Source organism: Rana temporaria, chromosome 1, assembly GCF_905171775.1.
Source record: "Rana temporaria chromosome 1, aRanTem1.1, whole genome shotgun sequence".
NCBI classification, from domain to species: domain Eukaryota; kingdom Metazoa; phylum Chordata; class Amphibia; order Anura; family Ranidae; genus Rana; species Rana temporaria.
In genome coordinates, this window is record NC_053489.1 from 341,305,197 (window position 1) to 341,320,822 (window position 15,626).

At 40.6% G+C, this 15,626-nt stretch overlaps 1 protein-coding gene across 1 annotated transcript in view; it reads right to left on the reverse strand.

The window, feature by feature from the left end:
* Window positions 1–236: 236 nt before the first annotated feature.
* Window positions 237–15,626, reverse strand: part of LOC120946892 (cysteine-rich protein 1-like) — a 72,677-nt gene continuing 57,287 nt past the window's right edge. The window contains exons 2-4 of the mRNA XM_040361718.1: window positions 6,011–6,105; window positions 1,250–1,304; window positions 237–647 (exon numbers count right to left, since the gene is read on the reverse strand). Of these exons, the coding sequence (XP_040217652.1) occupies window positions 559–647; window positions 1,250–1,304; window positions 6,011–6,105 (239 nt within the window). The 3' untranslated portion in view covers window positions 237–558. The remainder of the gene's footprint in view (window positions 648–1,249; window positions 1,305–6,010; window positions 6,106–15,626) is intronic.

Here is a 15,626-nt window from a genome sequence, read left to right on the forward strand (position 1 = left end):
GTTCTCTCATATGTATTTCTGTGCATTAAGCTGTTAGCCTGGAGTTCTTTAAACAAATATATTTGCCATTTCTCATACTTAGAGCAACTGCCTAGCCTACCACTTGTATTATTTAATAGCGGCTGACAAAGTATAGTATTCCATTGCACTGCTGTTAAGAAGTTTTGAAGCTTTAAGTGCAATGAGTAGTTCCAAAACTGCAAGACACATTACTGTTGATATAATTAAATATATATATTTTTTTACATTCACAATTTCACTTTTTCTCCTGTGTAAATTAATAAAATATTAACTATCATCTCCTTGTATCTATATTTTGAAACAAACAACTTAGTAACATTTTAAACAAATGTCTCAGAAATGGAGCAATAATAAAGACAGAATGGTATAACATTTACAACCAAATACAAAAAAAAGGCCTATGTTTGTTTTAGTTTACAAATGTCATTCTCTGGTATTCCATGTACATTTTATAAAACAGGATTTATTGATCAAGACACCATAAAAAAAAAAAAAGGAAAAGGGAAACATGCTCAAGATTACTATCACAGTTTTTCATTATTTGCTCTGGTTCTCTTTAGCTGTTGTTGAGGAGGAAGTAGATGATTCTCTGCCATAAGGATTACGAGATGCTGGACCACGTGTTGCTATAGAAAATAAATGAGAAAATATGAATTTCAGGCATAAAGGACACATTTTGAATTTACACATATATATATATATATATATATATATATATATATATAGACTTTGAAATCACGCTAAAGTAGCGTGATTTCAAATCTGCATTCAGTGTGAACCAAGGCTAAGTGATACAGATAAATGAATATACACTGACCTAGTTAATAGTAAGATCAACGCTAAAGTGCACATTAGAGCAACTTGTAGGAAACACTGCAATTTATTTTCATTAAAAAAAAAAAGATCACTGGAAGTAGAATTCGATTTCTCTTTTTGGGTTATTGCATTTTATCTTGTTAAATAAAGTCCATAGTAATGCTCATTTGAATATTTCCAATATTCATCAAAAAAGGAATATAGTAAGTTGTAATTGTTATGCCATTAAAAACTGCAGTGCAGCTCTTGAAGGAATCATCCACTAGAAAACTACTGATGGCTGTCATTCTCAGTGGATGACAAGTGAGCTGCTTTCAGAAGTCACTTAAAGGTGTTTATGTACAGAGTCACACATCACTATGTCTGCAGCAAGCTGTACTGTAGTATAAAATGAACAAATAAGGAATCTTACCTCGTGGCCCAAAATGTAAAAGATAGCAGTTGTTGCAATATGGCCTGTCATCATACTGAAATAAAGGCAAACATTATAATACATAGACAGAACACTCTTTACATTTTATATCAAACTGTTGTCAACTCCTACCCATAGCCTGGCCCAGATTCAGATTAATTTGTTCAAAAGAACCATAAAATGAGAATTTTTAGATATGGTCAGTCTTTGATACTGTATACTGTACACGCTCTTACTATTTTCAGAAGTTATTCTTTCTGCACTTATCGATACAGCAAAGAGACATACTGTAGTACTATGTAAAATATAATCTATATTGAGAGAAATATGGAGCTGATATTGTTGCCCCTGATTTTATTGATGCAGCATGTCAGACTATAATAAAGTCCTCAGCTTAATATTCTAGGCATGTTACATAAAAAGTGTTAAAGCTCGCGAAGGTGCATCAAAACAAAAGGTGTGCAAAGTTGTATAGTTTATTTTCTTTAAAAATAAGCCACATCTTGAGTAGATAAGTCTGTGTCCTGCCAGTATGCTGTAAAGAAGGACCCTTATTCACTGTATAGAAGGAGACCTCTGTATACCTTTTGTATTTAACACATCTAAAATGTATTTAGGTGATTTAAACTGAAAGCCATGGGATCTGCGTTGATAGCCTGGCAACTAGCATTTTCAAAACAATATCAGCAATCCATAATCGTTTACTGAAGTTTTCCTATATATTGGTATTATATTGACCTCTATATTGCAATGCAGGGAACTCATCACATGCAAACACATTGCAACAAAGGAGTTCATAAAGTGATAAGAATTCCAATGAAACCGAGGGTGCATTTAAACATTCACCGTAATGGTATGTGAATCTCAGACAAAGCCTCCACCTTTGTTCATCCAGGGAGATCACACTGCCATGTATCGGCCACCCAGGATGGGATGATCACATAATAACCCCCGAAAAGAAATAAGGCTTCCATTGTGTAAAATCTTTAGACATTTTTAATAATAAAAAATAGTTTGCAGTTTGTGAGATCATACTTTTTAGTATTTGGTTGCCACACTACGATTGGGTATCAAAATGCTAAAAGTGTGTTTACTTTTTCATAGCGATAGTTGGATGATATTATAGCTAATCTGTTGTTGCTCTGTGTGTAATAATCTATTGTCAAATTTAGAACAGCACGATTAGCTATTGAATCTCTAGTTATTTGTTTTTCATAAGTGTGGGTATTGCCCTTTTTCAAAATGGAGTATGGCCGATGTCGACTGCCCAAAGCTCAGAATGAGGTGCAGTTGCTATCTGTATTGTATCTGCACGCCACCCGTTCCCCAGGACAATGGCATTTTGTGACAAAATGCGTAAAGAGAAGCGACGTGCTGACGTCACTGCATTTGCGCAGGTCCCCGAAGGATGGGCTGCTATAGCGAGCCAGCCGGCTTAACTTTTTTAATGCGAGATTTAACCCTCTTTCTTGTAAATGCAACCTATTTTTTACTTTTAAAAACATCTAAAGATTTTACACTATGGAAGCCTTATTTATTTTCAGGTTTATTATGTGATCAGCCCTTCCCGAGTGGCAGTGTGATCTCCCTGGATTAGCAAAGGCCCTGGCTGGGTTTATAGCCACAAGTGGGAAAGACCTCCCATAATAGGAGGTCATAAGGAGCTGGTAAGCGGCCATTCATATGAGGTGAAGGCTTTTTCTGAAATTCACATACCATTCTGGTGAATTTTTAAATGCTCCGTCGGATTCATTGGATTTCTTATCACTTTATGGACTCCTTTGTTGCAATATGTTTGCATATGTTTTTTTTTCCTTCATTATTTATGTAGTAAAACTTTATTTTGGACTTGTGCTGGGTGTGACTCACAAAAAAGTTGCTGCTTTTTGAAATTCACTTATATGTTTATTTGGCACAGCTCTGTATTACCCATTATTTTTAATTCTGTCTAGGGAAGTCATGACGCTTTAGTATTTTTCTGGTTCATGAAATTAAGGGGTTTATGAAACAATTTGATTGGTTAATCGTTCTATAGTTAACATGTTTTAATCCCTTAGCTTCTTAAAAATACATTGTCATTTTTTTTACACCTGTTAAAAAATTTAGCTTTTGATGCAATACCAATCTTCTTCCCAGCATTGTCCAATAACTGTGGCTTCACTTCAAGGTTAAATTACTTTTAGTATTACAACACAATTCCCTCTGTCACCATGTCCTGGGGAGACAAATGGCCGACTTTAAATGTGCCACAAGGAAGACATACACTGAAACTTTCAATAAAACATCATAAAATGTTTTGTTTTGGAATAAATTTGTACCAATCGAGGTTGGTTTACTAAAACTGGAAAATGCAAACTCTGGTACAGATGTACATGGTAGCCAATTAGCTTCTAACGTCAGCCTGTTCAATTAAAGTGGATGTACACCGAAATTGTTTTATTCTTTGCTGTCACAATGTACAGTATAAGATTTCATATCATCTGTGCCAAGTCTTGCCACACAGAGTTAATTTAGCTCTGAGCAATCCTCTTTTATTGTTCAGTGAAATAAAACGGACTTACAGAGAAAAAACCTTAGTCCGTTCCGCTCCCTTGCTGTGAGTGACAGGTTATTTACATATCTCATGCACTAGCTTGGAGACAGGCATTGTTTTTTAATTCCCACCTACACTCCTTTTCTGAAGTCATGTGGTTACTTTTCTGGATTTTGACTGGATGTTAGTGATCATAGCAGAATTTAGTGTGAAGCCTCGTACACACGACCGAGAATCTTGTCGTAAAAGAAACGTTATTTTCCTCGACAAGGTATTTGTCAGGCTTGTCGAGAATCTTGTCAAGCTTTCTTTGCATACACACTGTCAAGACAAAATCTGGTCGTTCGCAAACGCAGTGACGTACAACACGTACGACGGCTCTATAAAGGAGAAGTTTGATTCCACTGGCACAACCCTTGGGGCTGCTTTTGCTAATCTCATGTTACTGCGTGGTAAGTATCATTTTGGTGAGAGACGATTTGCGCTTTTCAGTCTGTTACAGCGTGACAAATGTGCTATCTCCATTACGAGCGCTACCTTTATCGAAGGTGCGCTCCCGTCACATACTTTATTCTGAGTGGGTTTCTAAGCATACACACGAACGTGTTTCTCGTTGTAAACCAGCCCGACGAGATCGTCGAGAAAACCGGTCATGTGTACGAGGCCTGAGGGGAGTGTAGAGGTAGGCGGGGAGTCCACCCACAGGGCTCCAGACAACAGACCCACCCACAGAATCTGCAGTTTTTCAGTTCTTTCAGTGGGGAGACATTTGACAGGTAAGGATAAATGCAGGAGGCATGTATATCCTTATAGATCAGCACTATGGAAGTAGTTTAGAAAGGATGAGAGTGGGTTTACATCCACTTTAAGCTTTGACAATAAAACCTGGAAGCTGATTGGCTTCTATGCAGAGCTGCACCAGATTTTGCACACTCCAGTTTTAGTAAATCAACCCACATAGAGGTTAATTTACTAAAACAGGAAAGTGTAAACTGTGGTGCAGATGTTTATGGTAGCCAATCAGCTTCCAGTTTTTATTGACAAAGCTTAATAAAACAAGCTGAAGTTAGAAGCTGAGGATTTGAGTGAGTGAGTGAGTGAAAAACACATGCAAACTGAATCGCCTCATGGCGCTTGGTATCCATTCCCTACTATCTTTTGCCTTCAGAATAAAAAACAAACCACATTTTTTTTATTCATGTCCACTGAACGACTTAACGGTCATTACATGATGGCACTATCGTTTGCGCTCACGACCGAACGTTCGTTTTTCGAAAGTTTGTTCGGACGATTTTTCGTAGAGTGTATGGCCAGCATTAGAGACAAATATGTAGCTTTGTTTAGGTGGAACAAGCCTATCCATTAGATGCTTTCAGAAGGGCAAATTGGGGACCATAGCCAATTTCCACTTGAGCACTATCGCCTTCCTGGAAAAAAAAAATAAGAAACCCAATAGAGTACACATAGCCCTATTAACGGCCAAAGAGTCAACTAAACCCATCAGACTGAAGAAGCAAGGTTACTGGAAAATGCATTGATCCACTACGCCATTTTGGTAGCTCCATTCATGCACCAATTTAGCATGATCACATACATGTATGACAGCTACGTCTTTGTGACTTTTATGATGTTTTAACTATGTAATAAAGATGCTGAATAGGTTTTATTGAAAGTTTCAGAGCATGCCCTTCTTATGGCACATTTAAAGTCCCACTTATGATTTCCCTCTCCCCAGGACATGGAGACTGGATGTACACATCACTACTGTACTCTGCTACTGGATTGAAGCCAAGGGAGAGTAATTCAGATCTTCCAGCAGCGCTAATTAGACCTCAAATGTCAAAAAAACAAACAAAAACACCATGTGCAGGGAGTTGGAGGGGGAAGGGTTAGTAAGTTTTAACTATGATTGGAATTGGGCTTTATTGACTGTTTAAATTCAGCTTGCTGTTGAAATTAATTTGTCTGGTTTTCAACTAGGATCATAGATAGTTGCTAATAAACACAGTTCTGAATGTCCAAATGTACTTTATCAGATCAACAATGACTGTAATTTGTTACTACCATGGTTACCAACCACCTATATATTTGCTATATGCTACAATTTGCAGCATATACACATAATAGCTATCAGGGAAACTATGGCATTTTAATTATCAAAAACTTTCATGAAATACATATGTGGTTATCTCCTGAATAGAATTATCATCACGGGTTTGGTGACTTACCTCAGCATGCTGCCCTGCAGTAAGTTGTCTTTTACACTGAAAGCATTTAAGGCAAAGGGGATGGTAATCTTTTCCTAAAGAGCGCTTTCTTTCAGCTAATAGGGAAGAGATTCGAAGATGTAAGAAGTGTATGAAACCACAATAAAGACTAAGCTGTGCTCATAGTTAAAGAGAAACATTGCATTTTCCTATTCATTGCAAAAATGACAGTATCTGCACAGAGCCCACCCCCCTCAGCCATGTATACTTACCCAATCCCTCACGACCTCCCACCACAGTTCCTGTTTGAACTGGTGTTACAGTGTCAGGGCTGGCTCCTGCTACTTTTTCGAGCAGCTGTTTTCTTTCAGTGCTCAAAAGCTGCCTCATTAATCCAGCCTAGTGCTAGACCCTTTTTACTATTTAAACAGCTTAGCTCATTTCCTCCTTGCCCTTGCGTGGTCTATGAGCTCTAAGTACATCCCTTCCAGTGTTCCTGTGTATTACTCAGCCTGGCTGACTTCCCTTTGGTATGCGGGAGGCACCAGTAACGGCACACAGACTGAGGCAACAGCACATAATTGCCATAGCTTCAGTTTGCTTTAGTGCGCATGTGCCAATGACATCTGCACATGCAGGGGACAGGGGATATCTCCTAAACAGTGCAGGTTTAGGAGATATCCTCGTTAGCTACAGGTAAGCCTTATCATAGGCTTACCTGTATCATAAAGTGATTGTAAAGAGTTTACAACCACTTTAACCACTTCATTACTGGGCACTTAAACCCCCTTCCTGCCCAGACCAATTTTCAGCTTTCAGCGCTGACACATTTTGAATGACAATTGCGCGGTCATACAACACTGTACCCAAATTATATTTTTTATCATTTTTCCCCACAAATAGAGATTTATTTTGGTGGTATTTGATCACCTCTGCGGTTTTTATTTTTTGCACTATAAACAAAAAAGACACAAAATGTTGAAAAAAACACTTTTACTTTTTGTTATAATAATATCCCAATTTTTTTTTTTAATTTTCCTCAGTTTAGGCCGATACATATTCTTCTACATATTTTTGGATAAAAAAAAATCGCAATAAGCGTTTATTGATTGGTTTGCGCAAAAGTTATAGCGCCTACAAAATAGGGGATAGATTTATGAATTTATTTTTATTTTTATTTTTTTACTAGTAATGGCGGCGATCTGTGATTTTTGTCGGGCCTGCGATATTGCGGCGTACACCATTTTGACACCATTTGACACCATTTTGGAACCATTTTTGGAACCATTCACATTTACACAGCAAACAGTGCTATAGTAATGCACTGATTACTATATAAATGTGACTGGCAGGAAAGAGGTTAACACTAGGGGGCGAGGAAGGGGTTAAATGTATTCCCTGGGAGTGATTCTTACTGTGGGGGGAGGGGACTGACTGGGGGAGGTGACCGATCTGTGTCCCTATGTACAAGGGACACAGCATCGGTCTCCTCTCTTCCTGACAGGACGTGGAGCTCTGTGTTTACACACAGAGCTCCACGTCCCTGCTCTGTCACTGCCGATCGCGGGCACCTGGCGGACATCGCGGCCACCAGGCACGCGCATCAGCATCTCAGCGATGCGCTGGGCACAGTTTTTCCCCGCTGCACGCCCCGAGCGGCGTGCGCGGGGAATGCAAATAAAAGGACGTCCAGGGACGTCCACCCGGCAGTTGAGAGCCGCGCTGTGGACGTCTTTCGTCTACAGCGCTGGTCTCAAGTGGTTAAAGGTGTGATTTTTAACTGTACTTTCTGGCTGGTTTATGGTTCCTGAAATTATGCAGGAGCCATGAATTCAGAAGATGCAAGCAATCCAACTTGTAATATTTTTTCCAGATTGGACGAGCAGGACCACTGCATTGATCAGTTTGCCATAGCGCTACAGACCAGACCAAATTACATTCATATTGGAGAATAGAGCAAATATATCAGTATTAAAATATTACAAAAATTCCAACATGTCCAAGGCATCACATAAAGTCAAGCCAAAGCAAATTCTGAAATTTCCTTTCTTCTTTTTGTTACACATATCTAGCTAGATTCATGAAGACTTACGAGGGGCGTATCAGTAGATACGCCGTCGTAAGTCCGAATCCGTGCCATCGTATATTTAAGCATATGCTCAAACTGAGATACGCTTAAATGTTGCTGAGATACGACCGGCGTAAGTCTCCTACGCCGTCCTATCTTAGCTGTCTATTTACGCTGGCCGCTAGGGGCGTGTACGCTGATTTACGCCTAGAATATGTAAATCAGCAAGATACGCCTATTCACGAACGTACGCTCGCCCGTGGCAGTAAAGATACGCCGTTTACGTAAGGCGTTTTCAGGCGTAAAGATAAACCACCAAAAAGATGGCGCAGCCAATGTTAAGTATGGACGTCGGACAGCCGTTGAATTTTTCACATTTTACGTCGTTTGCGTAAGTCGTCCGTGAATGGGGCTGGGCGTAAGTTACGTTCACATCGAAAGCATTGACTTTTTGCGATGTGATTTGGAGCATGCGCACTGGGATATGTCCACGGACGGCGCATGCACCATTTGTTTGAAGCGTCATTTACGTGAGGTCACTATTAATTTACATAAAACACACCCACCACTTCCATATTTGAATTAGGCAGGCTTACGCTGGCCAATTTACGCTAAGCCGCCGCAACTTATGGAGCAAGTGCTTTGTGAATACTGCACTTGCCCATCTAAATTGTGGCCGTGTAGCGTAAATAACATACACTACGCCCGCAGAAAGTTAAGCCGCCGTACGTGAATCTAGCCAATCATCTATACAACATAACAAGCATTATACACCTCTACAAATGACAAGAACAGACACATAAACAAACAAACAAAAAAAAAGAAAAATGCATTTTCAACCCACTAATCCAGTATTCACACAATGTAGTAAGCTATATACCTGTGTCTATGAAGAAAATTCACACCTTTCTTATCTAGCCACTGGTATGGCAATCCATCCCCATTTTCCTTCAGAATACATACTTACTATCGCAAACCAAAATTGATCCCACTACAAAGAACCAACAGAGGCTAATGAAGATGGGGTCAACCCCAGGGCAGATAACCACGTTTTTCACAGTTTATTTAAATTACTAGGTATGCCCCTATTACAATAGATTTGTTGTTCCTTCAGAAAGTTATCATTTACTTGAAGACACCATTCCTCAAATGAGGGTATACTCGGAGACATCCATTTTAAGGCAATTAACTTATGTGCAATTAACAATAATCTACTAATGGCTAACTAAATCGCAATGGGAAAAAAAATCTTCATCGAGATAACCCAATAAGCAGATCCATATTAAGTATAAAAGTATAAAAAACCTAATTAATTGTAGTCACCACCTCTCGCCAGTATCTAATCAGTTCAGGACACTTCCACAGCACATGTATTAGATCAGCTGGAGATTTTTGGCCATGTGGACAATCCAAGGTATCCTGCCCCACTTAAAAAGCTTTACTGGTGTTTTATATACCCTGTATATTTTGAATAATTAAAAACAAACATTATGCAGGTGATAATGAAACTAAAGGCACCCTTTTCAAAATGATTTGCCAGACATAACCTGAAATATCCCCTAGGTCTATCTCCCACCCTTTTCTACCCAGGTTAGCACAATTATATTGAAATGACCTCATAAGTTGGCCGTATAAAGATGAGATAAGGCCTTTTTTCTCTGTCGACACTGCTAAAGAAGTTAAGAGTGGCATCGACCTTATCACTATCTTTTCCCCTTTAAACTGAGACTGTACCGCATGATGTAATTGTAGAAATGTAAAAAAAAATATGATGAGGCAGTTAATAAAATTCTAGAAGATCCTGAAAGGAGCACAGAACTTTATGTGAATACAGCTGGGCCATATACTGAAACCCCTGGGAACACCAACGCTTGAATCCCTCCAATTTACATAGTTCTTTATAATGCCTATTCCCCCAAAGTGGTGAATACTGCGAAGCCCCTTCAAATTTCATTATACACCTCATTTCCTGTCAGACACTATCCGTAAGTGCAAATGTTGGACCTTTACAGGTATAAGCAAAAGCTCCTGATTCCAGCTGAGTCAGAAGATTTTTAACAAGAACAATGACTTAACAATAGGGCCTGTATAGGATCTTCCCAATTCACAACTCCCCAACCAGCAAAATGCTGAAGTTGGGAGGCTAGGAAATATAGTCTCGGCTGGGGCACCACCAATCCGCCCCATCCCTAGCTGGCTGGAGAATTGATAGATTAATCATATGATTTTTCTTTTCCATAAAAGCCTTCGAAATAATGATTTTTATTTTTTTGAGCCATTTAAGAGATATCCATATCGGCAAGTTATGAAGGACGTACACATTTTAGAATGGGGTGATGCCATGGTTCAATCCCCCACACATGACACTGTTTGGCCTGGTGATTGGCCACTCAGGGCCACTAAATCAATTATTAACAGGACTTGCCATGTAAATCGCAAAAGGAAGGGACAATGGGTCATAAAGCAAACATATACAGCAAGAAAATGTTGGCCTGTTCCCCATATATCCATATATCCTTCACGTTAAACACCAATCTTTATTGACAGGCCAGGGCAAGGGGTGGGCAGGAAGGGAAGCTGTCATGGGCACAGCAGTATACTATATAGATGGGGCACTGTGTGGTGAGTTAATTATGATAAAAAGCTGATAGAAGTAGTGACAGCTGCATCACTACTCATGTCATCCCAGCACTGGGAGCAGCGAGGAGAGAAGGAGAGAGCCAGGAAGAGGTGAGGGTTGTGTTCTCTCTCCCCCGCCTCTCTCCTGACAGTGCAATGCTCCAGCATCGGCAGAGATATGTACATTATACATGAGAGCTGTTCTGACAGGAGGGAGGAGAGAGAGAGCGAGAGAGAGAGAGAGAACACAACCTGCACCACCCAGTTCAAGAAGAGGCAAGGAGAGGGGGAGAGAGCCGGAATGAGGCAGGGGAAGACTTCTCTCTCCCTCCAGGTCCTCCCTCCGGTCAATGCATAGTTCCTGTATTCCTGTACACACAGCTGCAGGCTTCTGAATATGAGAATGCTGTCAGATCAGGACAGTGCCAGGTTTGCTAACCAATCCACCCACATCTTTCTTCTAACATCTTACACTCCCTGCCACCTACTTCCCATATTGGCAGCAGAAATTGAAGGTAGGGGCAGGTAAGCAAACCCTTTAAAGTCCAGATCTGTCAGTGCACTTGTATCAACAAACAGCCAATACTATCCTCTGGGGATTACTGGTATGAATGGCTGTGAGTATCCTCAGACCCATTGGTTATGTTTGAATGGGTTTAAATGTAAACAAAAGAAAAAGATGGGAATGGTGCGATTATTCAATAATGTGCCATAAAGTAATATACTCAAAGAAAAAATATGATGAGTATCCAAACATACAAATTAATAAATAAATGTGAATAAAGTCCAACTAAAGCCCAATGGTAAGGGTTTGTTCATATAAAGGCAAAAATCTCATAGAGATAACTTGATAGAAGAAAAAAACAGATAAAACATCTATCCAAGCATCGACTGTTAAATTTATGAATTGGCCGCTCACCTCCAACAATGACCCAAGGGTCAAACAAGGCTCATCAGATAGTCAGATAAGGAATCCTGCTGATGGATCTGTAAAGGCATCCAGGTTCTAGGCGAAGACAAATAACTACGTCCAAAACTTGGCATTAAAACATCTTGTGTAATTCCACATATAGAGGAAACAGCTCACTCAAAGGAATGGCACTTCTTGTATAAATTCCTGAGGAAGTCACGTGACCAGTGATGCAACACGTTGGGGGGAGCCTTTATTTTTATTTTATTTTCACTATATTCACTGGAGGTTGATGGTTTATATTTACTTAAAAATTAGAACATTGTAGCGTGCAAATTTTTCTCTTATAAAGGTAAAAAAAAGCCGTCTATATCAATGTAGAAAGCTGAACTGAGGACAATTGTGACTGACCACTGTACTCACATCAGAGATCAGAACTATGAATGGATTTGCTTACAAACATAAATCCATTCATTAATATTAAAAAAAGGAATTATATAAACATAGGCATAAAATAGCTTTTGTGACTTTTAGGGTGCGTTCACAGCAGCAGCTGCATTACGGCACAGTGGCTGGTGTGCGTTGGGATGACAACAGTGGCAATTTGACAATTGTGGTCCATCACACTGTTCACTTTTTCAAAACAAACTTTACTGAAATGTCACACAGTGTACAAATCTCCCAAATACCCTGGATTGGGTGGGACCATCCCTAAATTTCATTTAAATCCTGCCAATCCATGCTTAATCACTGAGCCGTTCCAGCAATCGCCTCCTATCTTCTGTGTCTCCCCTACAGCTGCGCTTGTCACAGGTAGATACAGGGGAAACAATGGTTGTTTATTCTGGGGAGGGGGCAGGTAGTAAAGAGCCGTCACAGGGAGTAGGGAGGTGGGGCTGTAATTGAGAGTGATTGACTTTGTACAAGGGAGGGGATGGGGCGCTAAAGGCTGGCACAAAAGTGGGGGCAGGGCTGCAAGCTAATCATATCCCCAGCTCCTACTCACCATGCCGTCCTATAGCACCCACCCCCTCCCTGACATAAACCAGCAGTGTTTCCTCTGTAGCTGCCTGTAACAAACACAGCTGTAGGAAAGACACAGAGAGAGGATTAACTTATGTCTGTTCTTCTCCCTGGGACTCTTTGCAGTACTCGAGGTAGTGTAACTTTGGTTCTTCCCCCCCTTATCCCTTTTCCTGGTCCAATGGGTGGGGCTATGAGTAGGTCTGCCTACTGGACCAGGGAAAAGGAGAAAGCGGAGAAGAGTTGAAGCTGCAGTATCCTGAGTAGAGTCCAGGAAGACAGAGAACAGAAGTAAACAGTGGTGCAGAGGTGAGACAGATTGCTACTTATTCCTGCACACTGTATCACTGCTGACCCTTGACCTCTGCCTCACTTAGCACTGAACTTTGAACTAAGATTTAGTACTGACCTCTGAGCTCCACCTCACTTAGCACTGACCTCTGAACTCCGCCTCACTTAGCACTGACCTCTGAACTTTACCTCACTTAGTACTAACCCCTAACCTCTGCTTCACTTGTTAACACTGACCTCTGAACTCTGCCTCACTTAGCTATGACCTTTGCCTCACTTAGTAATGACCCCTTAACTCTGCCTCACTTAGAACTGACCTCTTAACTCAGCCTCACTTAGCTCTGACCCCTAACCTCTGCCTCATTTAGTACTGACCTCTGAACTCTGCATCACCTAGCACTGACCTTTGAACTCTGTAGTAAGTGACGCAGCTCTCAGAAGTTACTCAGGGGTCAGTAGTAATTGAAGAAGAGTTCCAGGGTTAGTAGTAATTAATGGAAAGTTCAGAGGCAAGTAGTAATTGATAATCAGGTTGGCTTTCAGATTAATGCAGTGCAGTTTTCCTGCACCATGGGTGCAGCACAGTGTACCCGTGGTTTTTATGTAGGTTAGCTGCACTTTTGCAATAGACTTCTATTATGTCCCATGGTTTTAATGTACTTTCTGAAAGCGCAAAGCGCTTTAATTTTTTTGTTTCACAAAACACACCAAAACCATGCGACATAATAAAAAAACATAATATAAGTCAAACTGTAGCAAACAAACATAAACTGCACTGCACCCATGGTGCGGGAAAAACCACACCTCATCAGTGTGAAAGCGCCCTACTGGGGGATAAGGAGAACCAAAAGCATATTTTTTGGTTACAGGAAGGTTTTTGTTTTATTTAACCATGTCCAATTAAGCACCTCCCACTGTAAACACAATTTGGCCACACCCACCATCCATCGCAGCTTTGAGCTTTGGTGTACATACCCTAATGCAACAGGCTGCGCACGCCTATGGTAGGCTACATGGGGAAGTGACACACAAGATATTTAGGTTATTGTTAGAAAGGAGCCAGTAATAATGTGCAGGCTACATGGGGAAGTAATAACCAAGATACTTAGCTTATTGTTAGACAAAAAACAGAAATATTCCGTAGGCTACATGGGTTAAGTGGTACCCAAGACACAAAGCTTATTGTTAGACAGAAGCTAGTAATAATGTGTAGGCCGTATCGGAAAGTGACACCCAAGATACTTAGCTTATTGTTAGACAGGAGCCAGTAGCAATGTTGGGACAGGAGGAGAACATGGCTCGGTAAGTATTTATGTTTGGAGGGGATATTTTATGTATAGAAATTGTCACTTTGCCCTGAATGGCTGTATAGCCTCAAACTACTCATATGATGGTGGCAGATAATAAAAAAAAACACTATGGGGCAGATCCACAGAGATCTGCACCGGCGCAGCGTATGGGAGATACGCTACGCCACTGTAACTTACTTTGCCAGACTTCAAATACACAAATTTTTCGCGCCGTAAGTTACGGCGGCGTAGTTTATCTCTGGCGGCGGAATTCAAATCGGCGATTAGGGGGCGTGTTTCATTTAAATGAAGCGTGTCCCCGTGCCGAATGAACTGCGCATGCGCCGTCCCTAAATTTCCCGCCATGCATTGCGCTAAATGACGTCGCAAGGACATCATTTTTTTAAACTTAGACGTGAATTACGTCCATCCCGATTCACGGATGACTTACGCAAAAAAATAAATAAAATTCAAAATAAACGCGGGAACGACTGCCATACTTAACATGGCAAGTCTAACTATGATGCCAGCTTAAAAATTGAGGCTGAACTGGTATGAGACTACTCTCATGAAAGAGATATGTGCTCTGAGGGCTAGGGGGAGGGGCCCATGGTGAGCCCCCCCTCCTTATCTGGGAGGAGTAAACCTTGACCCTGACCTATCAGCACAGGTCTGCCGGTCCACATGTGTGGGTGTGTGTGTGTGTACATGTGTATATATATTCCCACAAACACCACGGCGAGGGAGCACTGCAGACCACTTAGCTCTGAAGAAAGGGGTACGCCCCTGAAACGCGTCAGCTGTAATATTGACTGTTGGTTCAAACGATTATTCGTGTTCCACTGATGTTGCTGGACATCTGCTGTACTCATTTTAAAGCCTGATTTTAACTCCAATTTTGTGAGTATAACTATTGATTTTAATATTTGAATAAATACATTTTATCAGTATCAAACTAGGTCGGTGCACCCTCCGCTCTTTTTTTTCTTTTTTTTTTCTCTTTTATAAGTCTAACTATACGCCGCAAAATAGCAGCTTTAACTATACACCGGAAAAAGCCGACTAGAGACGAAGTAAGAGAATGCGACGGCCGCGCGTACGTTCGTGGTTCGTCGGAAATAGCTAATTTGCATACTCAACGCGGAAAACGACGCAAACTCCACCCAGCGGACGCTGAAGTATTGCATCTAAGATCCAAAGGCGTACGAAGCCGTACGCCTGTCGGATCTAACCCAGATGCCTTCGTATCTTTGTTTGAGGATTCAAACTAAAGATACGATGCAGGAAATTTGAAAGTACGCCGGCGTATCAGTAGTACTCTCTCTGTGGATCTGCCCCTCTACTTCCAAATACAGGGAGTGTACATATGTATTTAAACTGATTTACTAGAGGATTTGAAAATGTTGCACAATAAAATGTGTGAATTTTCACTGCAAA